This window comes from Somniosus microcephalus, chromosome 2, assembly GCF_052327205.1.
Source record: "Somniosus microcephalus isolate GS21.2 chromosome 2, FLI_Smic_1.0, whole genome shotgun sequence".
NCBI lineage: Eukaryota > Metazoa > Chordata > Chondrichthyes > Squaliformes > Somniosidae > Somniosus > Somniosus microcephalus.
The window spans coordinates 173400961-173427268 of NC_140988.1; the positions used below are offsets into that span (position 1 = coordinate 173400961).

A 26308-nucleotide genomic window follows, 5' to 3' on the forward strand; every position below is an offset into this window, starting at 1 on the left:
CATGCAGGTGCAGCAGGTGGTTAAGAAGGCAAATGGTATGCTGGCCTTCATAGCGAGAGGATTCGAGTACAGGAGCAATGATGTCTTGCTGCAGTTGTACAGGGCCTTGGTGAGACCACACCTTGAGTATTGTGTGCAGTTTTGGTTGCCTTATCTGAGGAAGGATGTTCTTGCCATAGAGGGAGAGCAGCGAAGATTCTCCAGACTGATAGCTGGGATGGCAGGAATGATGTATGAGGAGAGATTGGGTTGATTGGGCTTATACTCGCTGGAGTTTAGAAGAATGAGAGGGGATCTCATTGAAACTTATAAAATTCTAACAGGACTAGACAGACTAGATGCAGGAAGGATGTTCCCGATGGTCGGGGAGTCCAGAACCAGGGGTCATAGTCTAAGGATAAGGGGTAGGCCATTTAGGACAGAAATGAGGAGGAATTTCTTCACCCAGAGAGTGGTGAACCTGTGGAATTCTCTACCACAGAAGACAGTTGAGGCCAATTCATTAAATATATTCAAGAAGGAGTTAGATATATTTCTTAAGGCTAAGGGGATCAAGGGTTGTGGGGAGAAGGCAGGGACAGGGTACTGAATTTGGATGATCAGCCATGATCGCATTGAATGGCGGAGCAGGCTCGAGGTGCCGAATGGCCTACTCCTGCTCCTATCTTCTATGTTTCTATGTTTAGTGCTCTGCTCTCTCCCCATGCTCTGCTCTCCCCCCATGCTCTGCTCTCTCCTCATGCTCTGCTCTCCCCCCATGCTCTGCTCTCTCCCCATGCTCTGCTCTCCCCCATGCTCTGCTCTCTCCTCATGCTCTTCTCTCTCCCCATGCTCTGCTCTCTCCCCATGCTCTGCTCTCCCCATGCTCTGCTCTCTCCCCATGCTCTCCTATCTCCCCATGCTCTGCTCTCTCCCCGTGCTCTGCTCTCTCCCCATGCTCTGCTCTCTCCCCATGCTCTGCTCTCTCCCCATGCTCTCCTATCTCCCCATGCTCTGCTCTCTCCCCGTGCTCTGCTCTCTCCCCATGCTCTGCTCTCTCCCCATGCTCTGCTCTCTCCCCATGCTCTGCTCTCTCCCCGTGCTCTGCTCTCCCCCCATGCTCTGCTCTCTCCCCATGCTCTGCTCTCCCCCATGCTCTGCTCTCTCCCCATGCTCTGCTCTCTCCCCATGCTCTGCTCTCTCCCCGTGCTCTGCTCTCTCCCCATGCTCTGCTCTCTCCCCATGCTCTGCTCTCTCCCCGTGCTCTCCTATCTCCCCATGCTCTGCTCTCTCCCCATGCTCTGCTCTCCCCCTTTGGTCTGCTCTCTCCCCATGCTCTGCTCTCCCCCATGCTCTGCTCTCTCCCCATGCTCTGCTCTCTCCCCCCATGCTCTGCTCTCTCCCCATGCTCTGCTCTCTCCCCATGCTCTGCTCTCTCCCCATGCTCTGCTCTCTCCCCGTGCTCTGCTCTCCCCCCATGCTCTGCTCTCTCCCCATGCTCTGCTCTCCCCCATGCTCTGCTCTCTCCCCATGCTCTGCTCTCTCCCCATGCTCTGCTCTCTCCCCGTGCTCTGCTCTCTCCCCATGCTCTGCTCTCTCCCCATGCTCTGCTCTCTCCCCGTGCTCTCCTATCTCCCCATGCTCTGCTCTCTCCCCATGCTCTGCTCTCCCCCTTTGGTCTGCTCTCTCCCCATGCTCTGCTCTCCCCCATGCTCTGCTCTCTCCCCATGCTCTGCTCTCTCCCCCCATGCTCTGCTCTCTCCCCGTGCTCTGCACTCTCCCCATGCTTTGCTCTCTCCCCATGCTCTGCTCTCTCCCTGTGCTCTCCTATCTCCCCATGCTCTGCTCTCTCCCCATGCTCTGCTCTCCCCCTTTGGTCTGCTCTCCCCCTATTGTCTGCTCTCTCCTCATGCGCTGCTCTCTCCTTGTGCACTGCTCTCTCCCCGTGCTCTGCTCTCTCCCCGTGCTCTGCTCTCTCCCCGTGCTCTGCTCTCTCCCCGTGCTCTGCTCTCTCCCCGTGCTCTGCTCTCTCCCCGTGCTCAGCTCTCTCCCCGTGCTCTGCTCTCTCCCCGTGCTCTGCTCTCTCCCCGTGCTCTGCTCTCCCCCCGTGCTCTGCTCTTTCCCCATGCTCTGCTCTCTCCCCATGCTCTGCTCTCTCCCCATGCTCTGCTCTCTCCTCATGCTCTGCTCTCTCCTCATGCTCTGCTCATTCCCCATGCTCTGCTCTCTCCTCATGCTCTTCCCCGTCCCTTTGGGCCCCGTGCTGCATTTCACAGGATCACAGAATCACAGAATCCCCACAGTGCAGATAGAGGCCATTTCGGCCCATCGAGCCTGCACCGACACATATCCCACCAGATCCCCGTAACCCCTACACCAACACATATCCCACCCTATCCCCGTAACCCCACGTATTTAATCCCCCTAACACTAATGGTCAATTTATCATAGCCAATCAACCTAACCCGCACATCTTTGGACTGTGGGAGGAAACCGGAGCACCCGGAGAAAACCCACGCAAACACGGGGAGAATGTGCAAACTCCACACAGACAGTCACCCGAGACCGGATTCGAACCCGGGTCTCTGGCGCTGTGAGGCAACAGTGCTAACCGTACCTGCAGTTGCCGTTCTGCAATACACATACATGTCAGGCAAAACTTTGAAAACTGGAAGTTCTCGTTCCCTGGCAATATTCACTTCCCAATTTAAATTCCTTTTCTGGAGTTGTGTTTGATGGGATAAATTGGCTAATTGCACTGAAAATGCTCCTGCATTTTATCATTATATTTTCTCTTTCAATAAGCACTTTTACAGTTTTGGCAATTTTTATTTTATTCACAGGTTAATTCGATTTTGTACATCTCGGAATACTCTTTCAAAATAAGTGAAGGGGAAGTTAAAGAATTCCTTCTTCGCAGTGGGTTTCTGGAAAAATGTGTGACCAATGTGGAAGATCAAAAACTATTTCTTGTTGCATACCCTGAAAAGGTATTTATTGTTTTTAGTATATTACTTTTTGAATTAATTAATTCACATGTGTAATTCATGCTTTTGAAAAAAATAGCTCTAGTGGTAAAAGGTACATTTTTCAGGTTTCAGCTGGAAGGAGTAGCTTCCCATCTTTGTGTTTATGTCAGGGAGTCTTCCTCACTGTCAGTGCACATCAAAAATTCGGGTGTTGATTTTCAAACCATTTATATTCCAACCGTTTAAATTAGTTGTCAGAAAATCATGTGCAGCGCATGATCGAATTTCCGACTTGCACTTCTGGAGGCCAAAGTTGGGAAATTGCCCCTGTAGTATATGCATTGTTTTCTAATTAAATTATCTTGCACATTATATAGATTAGTTCATTGTTTAAAAGAGGAAAATTTGGAAGATACACGATCCCTTTAAGAGTCACACATTAATAGCCTTGTATGCATCATGTGCCATCTCCTGTTCTCTGCATTATAACTGCTGTGTCCCATGAGACTTTCCCCTTTCACCTTTAATTTTCCAGTAGGGCCTCAGTATTTGTGAAAAATAAGTTCTGAGTTTTGGTAAAGGTTAACTTGTTTTACTTTAACGGTCTTGTTTCGTCCCCATTTCATAATTTAAAGATAGTATACATAGTGCAAGAGAAGACTGTGAGGCAGACTTCTTTCTTAAGCATGTTCATCTAAAGCATTGCCTCGGAGGTGCGTACTTGGGAAAATCAGGCAGGCTCCATTATTGGTGTGTGATCCTCCCCACTTGATATTTCTCTATGCACTCCACCCAGGTGATGCTTTGCACTCAAGTGCTAAAGAGAAATTCTGCCCCTATTTGTCCCATCAAGGCTGCTGATTCTGCAGGCTAGGTACAATATATCCTTACAATGGACTCTACTCCATACTATTTAATTTCTTAAGGAAAAGTTCTGCATAAATTCTCTCAGACCCCCAGGGTAACTACAGTGCATATTAAGTGAAAAATAAAACAGACATCATGGGCTCAGCTAACACCAGCTTTATTTTATCAAGTGTATCAAGAACTGACTCCAAACTCTACACAAAAGAGACTCTAATCGTGTGCATCCCAGAATTCTGAGGGGAGATAGAGAGGAAATAGCAGAGGCTATGATCCCAATCTTTCAAACATGCTTGGATATGGCAATTGTGGCAGAGGAGTGGAGTGTTGCTAATGTAATGCCTCTGCTCAAAAAGGGAGAAAGGAATAACTATAGTCCAGTCGGAAGAGATTTACTAAAATTTTACTGGGAAGTAGAAGCTTTAGTTATGAGTAAAGACCAGACAAACTGGGGCATTTTTCACTAGAACAGATAAGATTAAGAGGAGATCTTCAGATGTTTAAAATTATAAGCGGTTTTGGCAAGGTAAATACAGGAAAACTATTTCCCCTGGTCAGTAAGTTGGTAACTAGAGAGCATAAATTTAAGAATTCTATGACCTTGCAATCTTCGAGAAGTCAAACTGCTGAGAAATCCAGTGAGATGTGGCAAATTGTAAACCAACAAACTGGTTTATTTTACGTGAAATTTTACGACTGAATGGAATACTATTATTGCAGCAAGGTTTATATATTTCCTATTGCTCTTCTTAACATCAAAAATAATGGAATACACAAACTTTGCCTTTGGTACAAGCCTACTTTCACTTTGCTGTCAGTATTGGTGAACTGACTGGTACTCTCGTAGAAAGAGTATTCTCTGCCTTCCTGACGGTTTGAAACTCAAACTTACTGCAAACTGCCTTCTTCTAGTGCGAGGAAGCCAAAAAAACTTGACCTCTGACACTCCTGCAGCTCACCGAGTTGCCAGTCAAACTATCATCTTAGATCAGAAGCATCCGTGTTTAGCTAAGCCTTCTGCTGTGCTTAGTGAATTAAATCAATCTAACATTACAGCTGCAAATTTCTCTAAGAAGTATTGGAAAAATCTTATTGGGGATAATTTTCAAGTTCTGTGCCTGGGCGGTAACCTCACAGAATGGATTGCCCATCCATTATAGAACCCACCCGATTGGAAATAAAAATCAGGGTGGGTTCTACAATGGGCGAGGGATCTGTTTCACCAGTTTACTGCCCAAGCGATGAAAGTGAATATTACCACCCCCCCTCCCTTATCACAAACTAATCTCGAATACGAAAAACACAGTTTTGTCAACAAGTTCTTGATCTTCAGTTCGGTCCCAGCTGGACGATTGTGTCTAATTCTGGACACCACACTTTAGGACGTGAATGTTTTAGAGAGGGAACAGAAGAGATTTACTAGAATGGTTCCAGGGATGAAGGAATTACAGTTACGTGGATAGACTGGAGAAGCTGGGGTTGTTCTTCTTGGAGCAGAAAAGGCTAAGAGGAGATTTGATAGAGGTGTTTAAAATCATGAAGGGTTTAGATAAAGTAAACAAAGAGAAACTGTTTCCAATGGCTGAAGTGTCGATAACCAGTGGGCACAGATTTAAGGTGATTGGCAAAAGAACCAGAGGCGACACGAGGAAACATTTTTTTATGCAACAAGTTGTTAGGATTTGGAATGCACTGCCTGGTGGAAACAGATTCAATAGTAGCTTTCAAAAGGGAATTGGATAAATACTTGAAGGAGAAAATATTGCAGGGATATGGAGAAAGAGCGGGGAAGTAGGACTAACTGGATTGCTCTTCGAAAGAGCCGGCTGAGACTCGATGGGCTGAATGGCCTCCTTCTGTGCTGTAGTATTCTATGATTCTATGATCTTGTGCCCCAGCTAAGGGACCTAATCCAGCACCTGAGTAGCTTGTGTTCCTGTGATTTAATCGCCTGTGGACCCAAGTTAACTTTGTATTAAACATCAAAATATAAATTAATCCAAAATCACTTCTGGGCCAAATTTGCAAAAATCTCAAAATGTGACAGCGTCCAAAGCTGGACACAATATTCTAACTGTGGCCTAGCAATGACTTGTGTGTAAGCTATCATTATCTTTTTGCTTTTGTACTCTGACCTTATTTATAAAATCAAATCGCATTTGCTTTTTTTTAACAGCTTTATCAACTTGTAGTCCCACTTTTAAAGATTTCTGAACCCCTAACTCTGTGTCCTACACATTTAAAATGTTTTACTATTTACTCTATATTTCCTCTTATTCTTCCTCCCAAAATGTATCACCTCATATTTCTCTGCTCTAAACTCTGTCCGGTTTTGATTCCCCCTCTCCAACCAACCTTTGGCAACATCATGTTTCCCCTTTTACAAAACACACAGGGGGTGAATTTCTGTGAAGGTTCTCCTGCTTGTCTGCCGTAACATTGGTGGAAGAGCCCTGGAAAAAATGGCATTAATAAAGTTATGGTGGATGAGTGAGAGAACCACTGTGCAAATTCACCCCACGCTGTATGGTATCAATAGGGAAATCATTGATTTACATTTGGTGATGATAAGCCACAGGACAACAAACGCAGCTTAATGTCTGAGAAATGTTAAGCTCAATTGTGTTTCCGACAATGGATAACAGATGTAAGCTAAGACTACCTCCCAGCTTCTTACCCATTTCCCTGATTTGCTTCTCAATAGGGAACTATCTTGAACAAAAATCAAAAACTGTAGATGCTGGAAATTTAAAGCATCAGAAACAATCAGCAGGTCGGGCAGCATCTGCACAAACAAGTTAAATGTTTCAAGTGTGCAAACCCTTTGTCAGATTAAAAGCTTTCAGAAAGGAACAGGACAACAGGAAGTGGGAGTGAAAAAAACCCACACACACAGAGGAAAAGAAATAGAATGACCTGTAAATGCTTAAATAGAGAACAGGAGGTGGTTAAATGGCAGAGGTGATATTTGCAAAAGAGGGATAATGAAATAAATAAAAGAAAAAAAGTCCTGTGTGAGTCAGAGGTTGTGTGAATAGCTAAAAGGATGGGGGGTATGCAGGTGAAAGGGAAATATGAAAAACAGACAAGCAGAGTAGGTTCCAGTCTCCCAGGAGCCTGGTAGAAGAAAAAGAAGCAGGTTGACACCAAGGCCGTAAATTTAATTAAGGAGGTAGGATGGGGCTGGGACAGCTGGTTTCCGGGTTCCGGTCCCGCTCCCTGCTGCATCCGCTATGCAGAAGTGATTTCCCTTGATTGGCCTTGGTAAGCCCGGCCAATTAACAGGAAGCGGGTCTGATGAGGTCATTTGATGACACGTCATCAGCCAGTTTCCTTAAAGGGACCACGTCCACATGGAGTTTGACAGTTGTTCTGTCAGTGTTTGACAGTATTGAGGTGCTGCAAACACTGACAATCACTGCACAAAGGTGAACACTTGCACCCAGGCTCTCTAGTGACTCCCTCCATATGCATATGGAGGGAGTCACAGCACGCAGGGAGGTTCTCTTCCCTTCTAAGGGCAGAAGAGACCTCCCAGGACACCAACTTACCTTGCACCTCCACCCAACCTTCTCTATCTACTTTATCACTTCCCCATCTCACTAGCCACCCCTCACACACACCCTTATCCTACTGCAAGCATACCAACTAACAACACACAAGGGTAGGCACTTGAGAGGTTTAGCCAATGTCCATGTGAAGTTTCTGGTAATGTGTTGTCATACAGTGAAATCTATTTTTCCAAAAGCGCCCCTTATTGGACAGATCTGAGCGCAACTTGAGAAGTGTTTTATTGAGTTCCAGTGATTGTCCAGTCATAACTTCCCCCCGCCCCGCTATAGTAATATGAGTGCATGGAATGGCTTGGACATTACATAGAAACATAGAAGATAGGAGCAGGAGTAGGCCATTCGGCCCCTCAAACCTGCTCCGCCATTTAATGAGATCATGGCTGATCATCCAAACTCAGTACACTGTCCCTGCCTTCTCCCCATATCCCTTGATCCCTTTAGCCTTAAGAAATATATCTAACTCCTTCTTGAATATATTTAACGAATTGGCCTCAACGGCCTTCTGTGGTAGAGAATTCTACAGGTTCACCACTCTCTGGATGAAGAAATTCCTCCTCATCTCTGTCCTAAATGGCTTACCCCTTATTCTTAGACTGTGACCCCTGGTTCTGGACTCCCCCGCCATCGGGAACTTCCTTCCTGCATCTAGTCTGTCTAGTCCTGTTAGAATTTTATAAGTTTCAATGAGTTTTCTAAGTTTCACGGTGCTGGTGTGGGATGGTGTCAACTTGGCGCATCATGTGGCAGCCAGGGTTTACAGCATCAATGAAGAAAATCTGGCCATGGTGATGCCATCTCTGGCCTCTCGGGCAGCAATTTTGTCAGGGGCTGATGCCCTGTGTCCAGTACAGCATCAGGTGATGGCAGAGAAGGTTGGTAATGTTGTTGGTGATGTTGGTGGGCCTGGTGATGTTGTTGTTGGGGCTGATCGTGGAAGGATTCGGAAGACTAAGGTCTGATTGTTTCAATGGCTTCGATGTTGCTGCAATAGATGGCAGCTGCAGGTGAGATGACAGAAGCGATCTGTCAATGGTGAGTGAAGTTCTCCCAACGAGGTAGCACTGGCCATACAGTTGAATCTAAAAACTTGTAAGCTAAAGAAATCTCTATATGTATTAAAAATGCAGTAACCAACATTTTCTATGCTCTGAAACTCACCATCAGCAACATGGCATCCTTGACACCACTTCTGCAGCTGTCAGCTTTTCACAAACATCAGAGCAGACTCAAAACACGACAGGTTGAGCTGGTGTGTTCCCCGAACTGCGGGTAACCTGTGGGGAAGAATGTAAAATTAGGGCCTAGAAATTCAGTGGGCTGCGCCACCCGTTAGCGCCCAAAGAGGGCACTTAGTGGGTTTTATGCCACTGGCCACGCCTCCCGCTAAATTTAGCAGGACACTAATGGCAGTGCTAGCCGTTAGCGCTGCGCCGCTACCGATGACGTCATCGGTGTGCGCAGCGCCCCGCTACCATCCCAATCGCGAAATTTGGTAGCGCCCCCTGCTGTAACGCTGGTCGCAATTTGCGACCGGTTCAGGGGGGCCTACCTGCGGCGGTAGAGGCGCTGAGGTGCGGGGCGGCCATTTTTTTTGCTGGCCGCCTGCCAGCACCTTTCCGCGCTGCCATCCCCGGCCTCCTAAGCCCCCTGCCCCGCGGAGTGCCAGCTGTGTCCCAAGAGCCCGGCACTTCTCCTCTTTTGCCGGCACTCGCGCTCTTCGAGCGCGCTGCAGCAGGCCCCTCCCCTTTAAGAAGGGGAGGAAGGCCTGCAGTACCGCAGCGCACTGTGCCGCAGCGTGTGGCGCTGCGGCACGTTGCGCTGCGAACTTCAGTTGCAGCGCCTGAAGAGGGATGCGAGGCGCCTCGAGTAGCGCCGCACTTCCCTCTGGGGCGTGCAAACTGAATTTGCGGCGGCCGGCCGCGACTTTTTCTGGGGCGCTACTTCCGGCGCCTTGGCGAGGCTGGTAAGTTTCTAGGCCTAGAAGTAAGCCTCAAAAAAGACTTAAATTGGCTCTTAACAAGCCATTTAACCAGCTGAATTGTATCCTACCCGCTGTCAATCTTTGCTATTTTGACAGCGGACCCGCCCCCTCAGCGCTATTAAATTCACGGCCCAAAAGTGCCTCATCCCTCGAAGCTGTCTTTGGGTAGGTTCATACAATGTGGAATAATTCACTTCCCCTCACACGTCTCCAGTACTCTGAAGATTGTGAAGGATTTATTTGATGCTGACAGGTATTGTTGTGTCCGTGTGTTGATAGAGACACTGAAGACAGGAGCTGGTTTCACAGGTGTTTACTAAACAAAGTCTGGAGGGGAACTAACTGATACAACACAATATACAGGCTTATATAGGCCGAGTGGCCATTACCGGCATTACAGTACACATGGGGCTCTTAAAGGCACATACACTACAATTCCTCCCCTTTTAGCCAACCAGCACATAATATTTTAAGTAATCATTAATTACATGTTACAAGAAAAAATAATCTACACATTGCGGCAGTTAATTAATTATAAGTCAGTCTCTCTGGAGGCTTCCTGACTCGGTCCGGATAATGCCTCGGTGATGTAATAGTTTCTGGTGGTGTAGTAGGTTCTTTTGGCAAGGCTGATTCGGCTTGAATGCCAGTGTCGTGTTCATCGGGTTCCAGTATCACTGGATCGGAGGTAGATATGGGTATCTCTACTTCATCATTAGGCGTATAGAGTTGTGGTGTAGGTTGTCCCTTTTCGGATGACTCTATGATTTGGTCAGCATGGCGCCTTATTATGCTTTCTCCGATGTCTACGGTATACATCAGCGGTCCTGGTCATGTGCAGATAGTTCCAGGCTGCCATTTCTCGGTACGGTAGTCCTGGGCCAAAACTTGTTGACCTATCTGGAAGGTTCTAGTTGGCCTTTCATTCATGCCTTGAAATTGCCGGTTCTCCACGTCCCTTCTGATGTTTGGCTTGATCAAATCCAGCCGGCATCTTAGGTTTCTATTGAAGAACATCATGGCGGGAGTTTGGTTTGTAACCATATGTGTTGCATTCCTGTATGCGAACAAGAAGTTATTCACCTTGTGCTGAAGTTTTATGTCTTCATTACCCATGGCCTTTATGGCCTTCTTGAAGGTCTGGACAAACCTTTCAGCCAATCCATTGGTGGCGGGATGGTATGGGGCGGACGTGTAGTGCTTAACCCCATTGTTTTTTAAGAACTTCCTGAATTCTTCGGACACAAATTGCGGTCCATTATCAGAACAGATCTGTTCCAGCAGCCCATTCCTGGCAAATATGGTCCTTAATACTGTGATGGTTTTTTCCGTGGTGGTGGAGGACATCTTTATTACCTCCGGCCACTTGGAGTGTGCATCAACCGCGATTAAGAACATTGAGTCCATAAATGGACCAGCAAAGTCAATGTGCACCCTTTGCCAGGGGGATGAGGGCCACTCCCATGGATGTAGAGGGGCTTGTGGTGGAGCGTTTTGGACCTTCTGGCACCCGAGGCAGCTCTTGGCCATTTCTTCGATGTCTCCATCGATACCTGGCCACCATACAAACGCCCTGGCTAGGTTCTTCATTTTCACTCCACCCAGATGCCCCTCGTGAAGCTCCTTTAGAACTTTATCCTGGAGTTTGGGTGGAATCACCACTCGGGATCCACACATCAAGGTTCCTCGGCACACTGACAGCTGTTCTCTTCTTTGCGAGAATGCTGGTAACAGTGGTTCACCATGTGCTGGCCATCCCTTCACTGTTAAATCGTAGACTCGTGAGAGAGTCGGGTCATTTCTAGTTTCCCTTTCAATGGCAGAATTTGTTACTGGTAGACATTCGACTATGGTAGAGTGGAAAATCTCCACTGGGTCTACGGTAGGTGCTTCTTCTACCGTTGGCAACGGTAGGCGCGATAACCCGTCAGCATTCCCATGCTGTTTTGATCCTTTGTATTCTATGTTGTATTGGTGTGCCCCTAGAAAAAGGGACCACCTCTGTAGCCTTTGCGCTGTCATAATGGGAACACCCTTTTTAGGTTTGAATATGGAGATGAGTGGTTGATGGTCAGTCAACAAGGTAAATTTTTGTCCGTGTAGGTAATGGTTGAATTTCTTCACTCCCCATACCAGGCTGAGTGCTTCCCTGTCGATTTGGGCATAGTTACGCTCAGCTGAGTTCAATGAGCGTGACGCAAAAGCTATCGGCCGTTCCGAGCCATCAGGGAATTTATGCGATAATACTGCTCCTACGCCGTAAGGGGATGCATCGCACGCCAGTCTGATTGGCAGTGATGGGTTGTAATGAGCCAAAACTTCTTTGGACGTGATTAAGTCTTTGCATTTATGGAAGGCACGTTTACAGTCTTCGCTCCATTTCCAAATTACTCCTGTTTGTAGCAGTTCATTAAGAGGGTGTAGAAGAGTTGATAAGTTCGGTAAAAATTTATGATAGTAATTTATTAATCCCAGGAACAACCTTAATTGTGAAACATTTTCAGGTGCTGGGGCTTTTATGACCGCTTCAATTTTTTCAGGTGACTTATGCAACCCTTTCTTATTAATTATGTGGCCACAATATGATATTTGATTCTGGAAAAATTCGCACTTGGGGCAATTTGCTCGTAGGCCCTGTTCTCTCAGCCTAGTGAGCACCTGCTCCAAATTGGCAAGGTGCTCGTTGTCGTTTTCTCCTGTTACAAGGATGTCGTCTAGGTAGCATTGAGTCCCCGGAATCCCTTGGAGGACTTGCTCCATAGCTCTTTGCCAGATAGCTGGAGCGGATGCTACTCCGAAAACCAGTCGATTGTACTGGTATAGGCCTTTGTGTGTATTTATCGTGAGATACTTTTTAGAGGCCTCTTCAACCTCCACCTGTAGATATGCCTGTGCCAAGTCAATTTTGGTGAAACGTTTCCCTCCGGATAGTGAGGCGAAAATATCTTCTATCCTCAGAAGAGGATACTGTACCATGTGAAGGACCGGGTTTACAGTCACCTTGAAGTCTCCACAGATGCGAATTTTTCTCTGTTCTTCAGATTTATCATTATTCAACGTTTTCTTCATGACCAGGACGATGGGTGTTGCCCACTCGCTCCAATCTATTTTGGATAATACGCCTGCCTTTTCCAAATTCTCCAGCTCTGCCTCGACTGCTGGACGAATTGCGTATGGCACCGGCCTTGCCTTAAAAAACTTGGGAATTGCCGCATCTTCCACTTTTATTGAGGCGGTGATGCCTTTCAAGGTTCCTAGTTTCTCTTGAAACACTTCCTTGGCGTTGGCCAAGATGCCTTTTAATCGTTCAGGTATGACGTCATCATCATTTTTTTCCTTACTGGTCACCGTCAGTGCCTGAATGGAGTGCCAGTCTAAACGTATTTTCCTGATCCATTCACGTCCCAACAGCGGTGGACCACCATCTTGTAGAACGTATAAATACAACTTCTGTATTTCCTTGCCGTTGTATACAACAGGCACCCTTATTTTTCCTTTGGGGTATACTTTCTGCCCCGTATATGTTTTCAAGATAATGGATGTGTCTTTTAGAGGTATATGCGGAAATAGCCGCTCGTAATCCCGTCGATTTATGACGGTCAGAGCTGATCCTGTATCTAGCTCCATTTTAACTGGGGACCCTGCTATTGTGAGGGTAACCCAAATGATCTGGTAATCTTCTTTGGCAATTACATTATGTAATTTGAGAGAGCTTAGTCTCTTGTTTCCGGAGTCGCTATCGCTCTTCTGGTCTTCGGAGCTACTGTCTGTCATCATTTGTACCTTTCTGTGCTTTTCCTTATTGATTTTTTTTCTGTTAGTGGATTTTTTGTTTCCAGATCGGCATACACGTGTAATGTGTCCCATCTTTCCGCATTGCCTGCATGCTTTGTCCTTGAACCAGCAGTCCCTCTGGTCATGGGTGGATCTGCCGCAGCGATAACATCTCTCGAAACCCCGTGTCATTTCATGGGTGCCGAAGTCCTGTGGCTTTTGCTGTACTTCTGCAGCTCCTCTTGCACTGAAAGCCTTGTCCAGTGTCAAATCTTTCTCAGAAAGTAGCCTTTTTTGAGTTCCTTCATTTAGGAGACCGCAGACGAATTTGTCTCGTAGAGAATCTGCCAGTCCTGCCCCGAATTGGCAGTGTAGGGTATCAACAATCTCCTTAAAATTCTTGTCCATTGGTTCGGCTGGAGTGATTAAGTTTCGTAACAGCTTATATGTCTTTGCGCCCATTAGATTTAGAAGTACTGAAGATTTTTTTCATCTTCTATTCCATTTGCGGTGCAATATACCGCCACTCTTTCCACATATGTGGTCCAATCCTCTATCTTGTTATCAAAAGGATCAATATTGCCAGACTTAGGCATCCTAGAAAAAAAATGGCGCTTCCCGTGCTTCCCCGCCGCTGCTGCCGATGACAACGCTGTTTCCCGTGGTTTCCGTTCTTTTTATTTATTTATTTACAGTTGGAGACTCGTTCCCGCCGGACTCTCTCTCTAGGTCTGAACGCCGACCTGCTTGCAGCGCCGGCCGTCTCCCGAGTGCTCCCTCCCCGTCTGTTACTGCTTGCCTCCGCTTTCGCTGCTTGGCCTAGCTGCAGAGCCAGCCGCTGGAACCCCAGCCCGACGCCCAAGAAGGATTATTGCAGTACCTGCCACCAGCTTGGCTAGCTGGTGAAACCACAGCTTTTTCTTTTTCTTTTCAACTTTGGACGCCAGAGGAATCGATGTCCTTGAGGTGCTGCCGAATTGCAGGTAAGTCCATTTCCAATTCGTCGCCACTGTTGTGTCTGTGTGTTGATAGGGACACTGAAGACAGGAGTTGGTTTCACAGGTGTTTACTAAACAAAGTCTGGAGGGGAACTAACTGATACAACACAATATACAGGCTTATATAGCCCGAGTGGCCATTACCGGCATTACAGTACACATGGGGCTCTTAAAGGCACATACACTACAGGTATACCGTGTGTATTCTTAGTTGTATGCACCAGAGGCTGTCCACGTTTAATCTGCTGTTTTAACAAACTATAACAGGAATTACCTAGTAAATTATTTCCACCCATTTAATGTATGTACTTATTACTGAATCGAGACCTACCGGTTATTCTTTATAGATTCTAGAAACCAAATACAATTTATGACTTTCTACATGCATCTAACACTCAAACTGTGCAATATCCAGGGGATGAACATAGTCTACGCCAATAGCGTGAAATGGACTCATAGCGAATCGGCAGCAAATTTTACTCTGTGCCCGGTTTACTTTTCCATTGAATTCCATGAATAAGAAAATGGGCGCATTGCAAACAGGCGGTAATTCACTACGTACCCGAATCGTGGACCAATTTCACCCCGCCTATCCCATGGTCCTGCTACACAAACATATATCCAATCTTAAAATGATGAACAATTGGAATTTTTTAAACCATGATTCCCTCTAAGCTAATCAAAGATATTACTTGTCCTCGTACCAATTTGATTAGAATCAGAACAGTATTCGAAAAGACGTTTCAAAATAATGAATGCTTTAATTTTCTTTTTACAGAATTCTTCCTTGCAATTTTCACTTGATGAAGAAAACTTTACTGCTAAAGAATCATTTACTGAGCAACAAAAAGAAAAGCGACAAAAGGACCTTGCTGCATTAGAGCGATTGTTTAAGGTTTTAATTTTGCTGATAATTTTACATCTTGTTAATTGTTGTGATGAAGTTTTGGGCTTGCTAAGAACACAGTATTACTAATGGCATTGTGAAAATACCTGCACTGCACTTAGAAATGGATCTGTACACTCCATCGATGGCTCAGTGAGATTCCCAATTATCTCCATCCTCCTTCCTGGCCACTGTCTGAAGCTGACCCAGACTGTTCGCAACCTTCACATCCTATTTGCCCCTGAGCTGAGCTTCCAACCCCATATCCTCACCATCACCAAGAGTGCCTACATCCACCTCCGTAATATCGCCTGTCTCTACCCCGCCTCAGCTCATCTGCTGCTGAAACCCTCATCCATGCCTTTGTTACCTCCAGACTTGACTATTCCAACACACTCCTGGTCGGCCTCCCATCTTCCACCCTCCGTTATCTTGAGTTTATCCAAAATTCTCATCTTGTGTTCAAATCCCTCCATGGTCTCGCCCCTTCCATCTTTGTAAGCTGTTCCAACCCTACAACCCTCTGAGATCTCAGTGCTCCTCCAATTCTGGCCTCTTGCAATCCCTGATCTTCATCACTCCACCATTGGCGGCTGTGCCTTCATCTGACTAGGTCCTAAGCTCTGCAATTCCGTCCCTAAATCTCTCCACATCTCTCCCTCTCTCTCCTTGAAGTTGCTCCTTAAAATATATCTCTTTGACCAAGATTTTGTTACGTACCCTTACATCTCTTTATGAGACTTGGTGTCAAATTTGTCTGCTAAGCGCTCCTGTGAAACACCATGGGACATTTTTACTGTGTTAAAGGTGCTATATAAATGCAAGTTGTTGTTGTTGTTGTGTAGGTTTGCCACCTGGCTAGCTTTTCACTGGTCCAAACAGATTTTCATAATTGCTTGCAGTTGCTTGTTGACTGTTTTAACCAGAAATACAGTGCTTGTGTTCTGTAAATAACGTGTGGTAAGCCTTTATAAAATGGCCACGATACCATTAGTCAACAGTGGCAATTTTAAAAACCGGTCAGTTGTCAACACTACTGGTGAAGAGCTGAGCTCTACAGATCAGGAAGGCCCCAGTTTCAACAACATCTGTACTGAGTTAGCTGATCTCAGCTCGGGCTGTGACGCAGGTGCCATAATGAAGGCTTCTGTTAACACAGGCTCCCATACATAGGATCATAGAATGGTATAGCACAGAAGGAGGCCATTCGGCCCATTGTGCCTGTACTAGCCCTCTGAAAGAGCCATCCAGTTAGTTCCATTCCCCTGCCCTTTCCCCATAGCCCTGCAAATTATTCCCTTCAAGTATCTATCCAATTACCTTTTGAAAGTTATTATTGAATCTGTTTCCCACAGCCCTTCAAGAAAAACTTCCGCAGCGACTGGCTAACGCCCCCTCCCCCCACTCTAAACCCACGCGCTGTCCTGGTCCCCCTTTCTCCTGATTGCCGGTCTGATACCCTCCACCAACCCCACGATCTTTGCCAGTTGCCGGGGACCTTTTCCAACGTTACCCGGCTACGACCTTCTGTCACTGTGATTCCTGCCCAGCAGCCTCTCAATCTGGCCGGCTGCTGGGGTGGAAATGGAGTAAATAAATGAAAATCAGGTCCTGCCATTAAAATCGACAGGACCTCTGTGGTCCTGGCATTTCTGGGATTCCCTCCCTGCAAACACGCGCCCCCGCTCCTTTCCCGCCTCCCCATAAATATCAGGGACTAAGCCTTTCTTTATAAAGCCAAGGATCCCGTATGATTTTTTAACAGCCTTCTCAACTTGTCCTGCCACCTTCAAAGATTTGTTTACATACACCCCCAGGTCTCTCTGTTCCTGCACCCCCTTTAAAATTGTACCATTTAGTTTATATTGCCTCTCCTCACTTGTCCAACTAATATAACAGCAGTCATTGAATGATGATCAGGGTTGGGGAGATGTAAATGGATTAACTGTTCACAGTTGTACAGCGGAGGCAATGTGGACAATATCCCTGCCTTTGGTGTTGAAAATTTGGAGGTCTTGCTACAGGAGGTGTACCACAGAATGGTGGCTATATGTGGGGCTAAAGGCTGTCTGGTATCTTATTTAAAATTTGTAATATGTGTTCTTAGTGGGTGAGGTTCGCCACTGGAAGTGTGAAGTCAGAAAATTTACCCTTTGATTGCTACGAAAGATCACATTCAGTCTCAAATATCCATATATGCATTAGGGCAAGACTATAAACTCATATTTTCATAATTTTCATTTGTAACCATGTACATTTATCATCTTAAAATCATGTCTTGTATCAAATAATTTTATTTCTCTTTCTTTCCCTCCCCAGCAAAAAAAATTATCTGATGAATTTGAAAAGAGTGTGAGCACACCAACTTTATACCCAGTTTTCCATGCATCTGTTCTCATGAAGAATGTAAGTTTTCTTTGTTGCCCACTTTGCAAAACTTTGGCCTGAATTTTAATGGGGAGCTAGGTTGGGAGTGGGGAGGCTCCAAAGTGGTCTGGAAATCCAGGAGAACCGGGATTGATCATTGGAGGTCCAGGGAGGGCGGGGGGGGGGGGTGGTGATCATCAGAGGGCTGGGAGCTGCTGATGATCAGGGCCAGGAACAGCACCGGGGGGCAGGAGCAGCATGGGGGTGGGGGGGTGGGGGGAAGGCCTCGTTGTGGGGAGGGGGGGTGTTGGAGGCCTGGGGGAGGGATTGGAGGCATCGTGGGGGGATGGGTTAGGCAGGGAAATTGGATCCAGGAGGTAAGTGCAAAGGCATTTACCTCCTGGATCCAGCAGTCCTCGCCTTACTTTCGCTGGCGTGTTTCACGAGGCCTGGAAAACCCGATCAGCTAAAGTTAAATTCAAAATGTAGGCTAAATCAGAGGCTGCCTGCCTCATATTTAAATGGATGACCCGTCTCCTGGGAGCGGGTTGGCTGCCTGTCCCCAGTTCCACCTCCGTTAAAACCAGAAGTGGGTGGGTTGGAGGCGGGTTCTGTTTGGGATTCAAACTTTTAACACTTTGGGGGAGAAATTTGGTTGGTAGCGCCAGCGATTAGCGCCTAAAGAGCCCGAGATTTGGGGCGTTACCCAATTTTCGGGCGGGCGCAGTGAACCCAGTGCTTCCTGCCATATTGAGTAGCCTTTTAGCGCCGGCGCTAACTCTTTGCGCCCGCGAGCGGGCGCAGGCAGATCATGACGTCATTTCAGTGTGCAACGCCTTTTTGGCACCCCGGACCGGAAATTCAGTGGCGCCCCCCTCCGTTCCGCCTGGCGCTATTAGTGACAGTTGGATGGAACATTACCAGGTCCTTCTCGGACTCGGGGGGCGCTCTTTAAAGGGGACAGCACTAGTATAAAAGCAGCAGCCATTTGGGCTGGCCATCCTGCTCGCTGCTGGAGAGAGTTGCAGACCTTCAGTTGCAGAGAGTTCTTCTCATTGAGCCAGCGGAGCCTTGGGACCTTCAGCCCTGTCCAGAACAGTTTGATCGTGAGAGATTACTGCGTCTTACTCGTCTGACATAATAATGGGAGCTGCTTTGGAGGGGAACGTCCTCCTGGCTGAACAACTGGCAAGGGCACAGAGACGGAGGGAGAGAGGGCCGGGATTGACCAGAAGGAGGAGGGCCAATGGACGTCGCCAAATCTGACCATATGCTACCAGGGTTTTCAGGCAGCAGGTCTCATACCTTGCCATGTCCGAGGAGCAGTGTCTGCGAAGGCTCAGATTTGGTAAGGGTGTTGTGACTGAGCTGTGCCACCTACTTGCTGAAGATCTGCAGCCGCGGTTACGGTGCAGGACCTCTCTGTTGGTGGCCGTCAAAGTCACTGTTGCCCTCAACTTTTTCACCAGCGGCTCGTTTCAGGCAGCAACTGGGGACATAGCAAATATTTCACAATTTGCGGTGCATTGCTGCATCCGGCAAGTGACAGCTGCCCTCTATAGAAGGAGGCGTGAATTAATCACCTTCCCTGTGACCCTGGAGAAGCAGGGGGAGCGCGCGCAGGGCTTCGCGGCTATTGCGGACTTCCCCATGGTGCAGGGGGCCATTGATTGCACACACGTGGCTTTGCGGGCGCCATTACAGAATCCTGAGGAGTTCCGCAACCGCAAGGGGTTCCACTCCCTCAATGTGCAGCTGGCCTGTGATCACCGGCAGATGATCATGGCGGTCAACGCACAATTCCCTGGCAGCAGCTACGACACGTTCATCTTGCGGCAGACCTCAGTGGCTGACCTTTTTGAGGCCCCAGCTCACCCACGAGGCTGGCTTCTTGGCGACAAGGGCTATCCTCTCTGCCCATGGCTCATGACCCCGCTCCGTTTGCCCAGCACCCCGGCAGAAGAGCATTACAACAACAGCCATCAGGCGACCAGGAACATTGTGGAGCACACAATTGGTGTGCTGAAGCAGCGTTTCCGTTGTCTCGACCATTCGGGGGGCACCCCACAGTACTCGCCGGAGCATGTGGCGCGTATCGTCGTTGTCTGCTGCATGCTCCACAACCTGGCCATTCGACGCACCCAGCCAATGCCAGCCGACCCTCAAGGTCCAGCAGAACAGGCGGACGAGGAGGAGGAGGAGGAGGAGGAGCATGCAGACGAGGAGGAGCAGGAGGAGGAGGAGGAGGAGGAACATGGGTGGGCTCCAGAAACTGGAAGGGCCGTTCGTCAGAGGCTCATAAGGACTCGGTTCTAGGCCCCTCTGACGGAATGCTGGCTGTGATTGGAACAGCGCCCTTCGGTTCGCAGTAAGCCTATGAAGGCCATCACGATTGTAAATAGTCTACAGCTCCATTGTAAATAAACCATTTTCTTTATTTTCAAAAAAGTGCTTCCTTCCAGCATGACAACGTAATGGCAACAGAAAGCATAACTAACAAACTAACAGATAACTGTCTGGCAAGCCGGCGAGACTAACCAAAACATAACAAACAAACACAGCAGGTGTGGACGGCCTTGAATTCGAAAAAGGAGACGTCTTAGCACCTCCCTCTACTGTTGACCCCTTGATGGAGACCGACTTCTCTTACGAGGTCGGCCCCTTCCCTCCCTGCAGCTCCTCCGTAATTGGACCCCAGTGGCTGCGTCAAGGCTGGGGGACGCCTGCTGAGTGTCTGGAAGCGCTGAAGCCCCTGAGGGACGGCCTGGACGACCTCTGGGCTTGGAGGGCCCGCAAGCTGGCTGCTCCAACTGGGCATGTCTGGAAGCAGTCTGCCGTGCAGGTGGTGGCAGCTGCACTGCTGACGTTCCAGCGGTGGCATCAGGAATGCTCACATGCCGAGAGAGGACACCTGCACCGTGGTCGGCCGACACACTGGCACTCTGATGGGGCCGCACCGGATCATCCGCCACAATCGACTGCTCCACAGATTCATGGCCTGCTGTGGTGCTGCAAGGGCCTGGGGTGATCCTGCCTGATGCAGCTAGGGTGGCAGCAGTGAGTGTTCGCGTGGCCTCAATTTGCGTGTGGACGAGGCCAGCAAGTGACTGCGTGGCAGCAGTGAGGACCTGCGTGGCAGGTGCCAGTGCTTCGGAGAAGCCCTGGACAGTCCTTTCCACTGCTTCGGACAAGGCCGGAACAGTCCTTTCCACTGCCTCGGACAAGCCCTGGACAGACCTTTCCATTGCTGCCCCGAAGCCCTGGACAGACCTTTCCATTGCTGCCCCGAAGCCCTGGACAGTCCTTTCCATTGCTGCCCCAAAGTCCAGCACACTCTTTGCCAGTGTGTCAATCGACTCAGGCATCCTCCCCACTGCAGCCATAAGCTCAGTATGCCTGAGCCGGGCCTGGGCGCTCATATCGGCAAGGCTACACACCTCCTCTGCACTCTGTGCAGCAGTCATCGTGGCCTGCCTCGCCCTCCGGGGAGACGGCCCCCGAGCTTCCCTACCCCCCTCGCGTTGCTGCAGACCGCTGGTTCCTGCAACTGGCTCCTCATCAGAGCCCCCCCCTCCCCTCCAGGGAACTACTATCCCCAGTCTCCAGATGCGTTGGCTCCCCTGAGGCTGGCACGGATGGTCCGGCTTCCTCCTGATCATCGCCTCCAGAGGCACTGGCACTGGCAGCTTGAGGGGCCGGCTCCCAAGCTGGTGATGCAGCATCTGAAAGCAGGGAGGTTGAAGAGTGGCTTTAGCAAAAGGACAGCTTGGCAGCAAGGGATGCAAGAGTGCGGCAATGCTATGACATGGGTCCACAGTGAGAAAGCATGCTGGCGGGGGAAACAAGTGGAAGGAGACAGCTGTAAAAGGTGAGAACCTTACCATCGCTGTGGACAATGGGGTCGGCAGCTGCAGTGGTGACAGGATCACTCAGGCGTCCTCCAACAATCTGGTGGACTCTCTCCTCGAAATCCGTCAGAGTCTGCAGTTGAGGACGACCTCCTCCGTTGCGAAGCTGGTCCTTGCGGTTCCTCGCCAGCTTGGCCTGCAGGGGAAAGGACGGGAAGTGATGTTACATGATGCCCTGAGTTATCATCTCATGCCCCCCATGGTGGAAGAGCCCTTACATGATGCCCTGAGTTATCATCTCATGCCCCCCATGGTGGAAGAGCCCTTACATGATGCCCTGAGTTATCATCTCATGCCCCCCATGGTGGAAGAGCTCTTACATGATGCCCTGAGTTAAATGTGCATGTGTGTGCCCAGAAAGGGCCATGGGTGCTTGCTGACAGATGGCCATTGCGGCATAGCGCACCCTGTAGCCATAAAGTCAGGTGCAAATGGAGGGATACAGAAGTTTGCATAAACACCACTCACCCTCACGACCCGAGTGAGGTCGTTGAATTTATTCCTGCACTGCACAGGGCTCCTGGTCGCCATGCTGCTGGAGTTGACCCTCTGAGAAACATCCCTCCAAGCTCGTCGGTAGTCCTTATGATTAGGCCTCCTGCCATTGTCGGGGTAGAGTACATCTCGCCGGTGCTCCACTGCGGCCACCAATTCCTCCAGAGCCTCATTGGTGAAGCGCTCTGCTCTCTGCCTCACCCTCTCCATCTGCTCCAAGTTTTTTGCACCAGAGACGGGCCTGCTCCGATTTTCAGGCCTACAAGGTGCAGAGTGTGGATGCTGGAGCTGCCTGACCCACCCCTTTAAGAGCTGGCCGGCGCCTGGAAGTCTCGTGGTCATCGGTAATTGAGAGCACCTGCGCTGCGCCCGCCCGCCCCGATATTGGGTTGCGCCGGCATGTTAGCGCCTTAGGAGCCCCGTGTAACGCCTGAACTTGCGCCTCAATCACCTTTAGGGGCGCTGCAACCCAATGTCGCGCGAGGTGGTGATAAGTTGCGTCTGGCTATAAAATTTGCGCAGCGCCAATTCTAACGCCCCAAGTGGGGCTATACCCAATTTCTAGGCCTTTAACTTTCCACATGACCCAAACCCACCTGCTTATTTGCATTATAATTCCCCCTTTAAGTCTAAGGGGTACAAATTGGGTAGCGACCCTATGGTAGGGAGGCGCAAATCAACCGAATTTAGCCCCTAACTATCTTGGACTAGAAATCGGGTTGCTTTGCGCCTCTTGTTAGCAGCAGTGGTAGTCGGTAGCGCCCCGCTCTGCTGCGCTGGCGATGATAATGTCATCGGTGTGAGCAGCGCCCCGTTTGCTCCCCAGTTGCAAACTTCCCTTGTGCCCCCTGACCTATTGCCGGGCGATATGCGAACATAAGAACATAAGAACATAAGAAATAGGAGCAGGAGTAGGCCAATCGGCCCCTCGAGCCTGCTCCGCCATTCAATAAGATCATGGCTGATCTGATCCTAACCGCCAATCTACTATCACAGAACCATCTCCTGAATCTAACAGAGTTAGACACACGAAATAGGAGCAGGATCAGGCTACACGGCCCCTGGGCCCGCTCCACTACCCACAGGGCCATGTCCGATCCGAACCTAGACTCATGTCCAAATTCCTGCCCGCTCCCCGTAACCCTTAATTCCCTTTACTTCTAGGAAACTGTCTATTTCTGTTTTAAATTTATGTAATGATGTTGTAGTGTATGTAACTGTTCTACCTTTAAGAGAACTATTGTATGTAACCGTTCACCTTTAAGAGAACTATTTTAGGTGTGGCACTACTTTATCTTGGCTGCTGTATACTGTAATACCGACGGTGACCACACCGGTATATAAGTGCTGTGTCAGGATTTATTGGGCAGATTCGCCCTGACCTTCGAATAGTAAAGCCCTGTTAAAGTTACTCTTGTAGTCTGTGTATTAATTCACTATAATACCTACAGACTTTACAGTGGCGACGAGTTCGATTTTACCCTGCGGCAGCGATACATCCAAAGCAGTTACCGAGCGTCGAGAAGAGGCACCCGCCCTCGTCGTTCTGCTGAGAGAAAACTCGAGTCTGCAGAGCAAAGAAGAAGGAAGACTTCAGACACGAAGCCTTCCATCAGCAACAGGCACAGATTGTCCCTTCTGCCACGGTAGTGAGTGAGCCGATCAGCCAAGAGAAGCAAGTCGGCCACGTGGACTGTGTGTGAGTAAGGGGAAAAATAAAAAAATAAACGGAGGATAAGGGCGGTGAACTCGACCACGGTCGGGGGGAAAGGAGCCGGACAGAAGTCGGGCCCAGAGGCGCTGAGATGGGGGCAGCGTGGAGCACGGAAGCTGCGGTACAAGCGGGCTGGGAGACGCAACGGCGTCGTGAGACAGCTAGACCGCGACCGGCGAACAAGGCCGGGCAGCTACCGAGGCCACGAGGCGCTGCGACCGGGATCATAAGGCGCGGAGGCAATAAATAAATAAATAACTAAATAACCCGCGAAGAATCAGCCGCAGCCGGGGAGGAAAGGACCGGACTGCGGGAGGTCTGGGAGAGGCGTTTAAAGCCGCTGAGGGAGAGCCGCGCGAGCGGGAGAGACAGAGCCCGAGAGAGAGCGAGCGAGAGCCGAGCGAGCGGGAGAGACAGAGCCCGAGAGAGAGCGAGCGAGAGCCGCGCGAGCGGGAGAGACAGAGCCCGAGAAAGAGCGAGCGAGAGCCGCGCGAGCAGGAGAGACAGAGCCCGAGAGAGAGACCGAGCGAGGTTCCGGCCAGCGGCTTACAGCAGCTGCCGTGAAGGACCAGGAGCTGGATCTGTCCGACGCCAACTGGTTGTCCCCAGCGCCGGTTGCCCCTGCCGAAAAAAAGAAGGGGGGGGGGAACAAGGAACGCGATCGGCTTTTCTAGCGCGCGCTTCAGAATAAACTGAAGCTGGCGCACAGACCGCAAACCCCGTAAACCAGCGGTCGGCGCCCGAGGGCAAAGCTTACCCTCCCACCAGAAGAAGACAAGCGCGGGAAACCGCCATTTTCGGAGGCGGGGAAGAAGACAAGTGCGGGAAACCGCCATTTTGCCAGTAGGCGGGGAAGAAGACAAGCGCGGGAAACCGCCATTTTTGAAAAAAAAAAAGTTAAAGAGAAATTCTGTTGTTTCGCAGAAAGATAGTGAGAGATAGTGAAGATGCCTAAGCAAGGTAACATCAACAACTTCGATGCCGAGGTGGAAGGTTGGGCCACGTACGTAGAACGTATCGAGACATATTGTGAGGCCAATAAAATAGATGATGATGATAAAGCTCTCACCTTATTAAACGCAATGGGGGCGAAGACATACGGGCTATTGAGGCATCTTCTATCACCAGCTAAACCGGCGGATCAGACCTTCGCTAATATTGTTGCTGTCCTGAAGGATCATTTGAACCCCACACCACTGATGTTGGCGGAACGATTCAAATTCTATGCGAGAATGCAACGGAAAGAGGAAAGCAACGCAGAATACTTGGTCGAACTGCGTAGACTAGCGAAATACTGCCAGTTTGGGGAAAATCTGACAGAGGCATTGAGAGACAAGTTCGTGTGCGGGTTGTCGAAGGAAGGAACACAAAAGCGTCTGCTAGAAGAGAACGATCTTACACTTGATAAGGCTGTCCTTATTGCAGCATCGCACGAAGCCGCAGCGAGAGGCACAGCGGAAATGCAGCTAAAGGCAGCGGTACTCAGTGTGGATCAAATTACTTCGGGTACAACGAAATGTTATCGTTGTGGGAAGACAACACATGACCAGAACCAATGCTGGTTTAAAAACCAAGAATGTAGAAAATGTGGCAAGCTTGGTCACATAGCTAAGGTATGCCAGTCAGGAAAGAAGACCAACAATAAAAAAAAGTCACCGCAGGGAAGGTACAACAAGGTACACAAGGTGGCTGAGAAGAGTTCAGATGAACAGAATTCGGATTCAGACCCAACCGGCCAGGAACTGGGTAGTCTGAGAATTCACAATGTGAGTAAGGAAACTGGCCTACAAACTATCTGGGTCATGCTAAAAATAGCCGGAGTCCGAGTGGAAATGGAATTGGACACAGGATCAGCCCTATCAGTCATAAATCGAAGGGATTACAACCGGCTATTCTCACACATACCCTTGAGAGATACCAAGATCGTATTGCAGACATACACGGGGCAGAAAGTATACCCCATGGGAAAGATAAAAGTCAAGGTGAGAGACAGGGGCAAAGAACACCAAGGAATGTATTTATATGTACTACCTGAGGGAGGTCCACCACTTCTGGGACGGGAGTGGATCTGGGAAATAAACATGGAATGGCACTACCTAAAGGCAATAATGAGTGAGAACTCGGTGAAGACAATCAGCTCAGACTCTGAAACGGATGACGATAAGACCAGCCCAGGTGCGAAAGACAAGTCTAAAATGGACTTGCTGACTAAGGTTGGAAAAATGAAGGAGTGCATAAATGCTTATGCTTCAGAGGAGAACAAAGTTTCAGAACAGAATTCCACTGAACAACAACAACATAGAGTGACAGAGAATTCTGAGTCTGGCCAGTTTACAGAGATGCACAATTCTGAGGAACACCGGGCTCGAACTCAACTCCATTTCAAATTACAACAGCAATTAGAACAATTGAGTTGCCGTCTCGAACAAGAGATGAAAGCAATGAAAAAGTTCTGTGACACAGAGTGGGAGAACCTGGGAAGACAACAGAAACAGCTGATGGAGAAAAAGGAGCAGGAGCACACAAACCGTCGGGGCAAGGAGGCCAAACGAATCAAAGCTGATTCGGGTTCTGAAGGTGCGTGCTCTAATCTGGTGGAGCAAGATGTTCAGCAACTGAAAGCGCTTGTTAGCGGATTGCAGGCAGAAAAGACTGATTTGGTCACCATGAACTCCCAGCTCCTACTGAAGTTGGGTGCAGTATCACCGGACGATTCAAGTGTGGAAATTCGAATGGTGGAGGCTGCGGATGATGGCGAAGTAGAAACAGCAAAGGAGCCCCAGGGCAAGGTTATAAACAGC

The 26308-nt window shown here is 48.8% G+C and overlaps 1 protein-coding gene across 1 annotated transcript in view; it reads left to right on the plus strand.

Annotated features, from left to right (window-relative positions):
- The first annotated feature begins 2819 nt into the window (after positions 1–2819).
- LOC147123128 (uncharacterized) overlaps positions 2820–26308 on the plus strand; it is a 170362-nt gene continuing 146873 nt past the window's right edge. Inside the window, exons 1-3 of the mRNA XM_085966744.1 lie at positions 2820–2969; positions 14916–15032; positions 17343–17429. Coding sequence (XP_085822870.1) covers positions 17421–17429 — 9 coding nt within the window. The 5' untranslated portion in view covers positions 2820–2969; positions 14916–15032; positions 17343–17420. The remainder of the gene's footprint in view (positions 2970–14915; positions 15033–17342; positions 17430–26308) is intronic.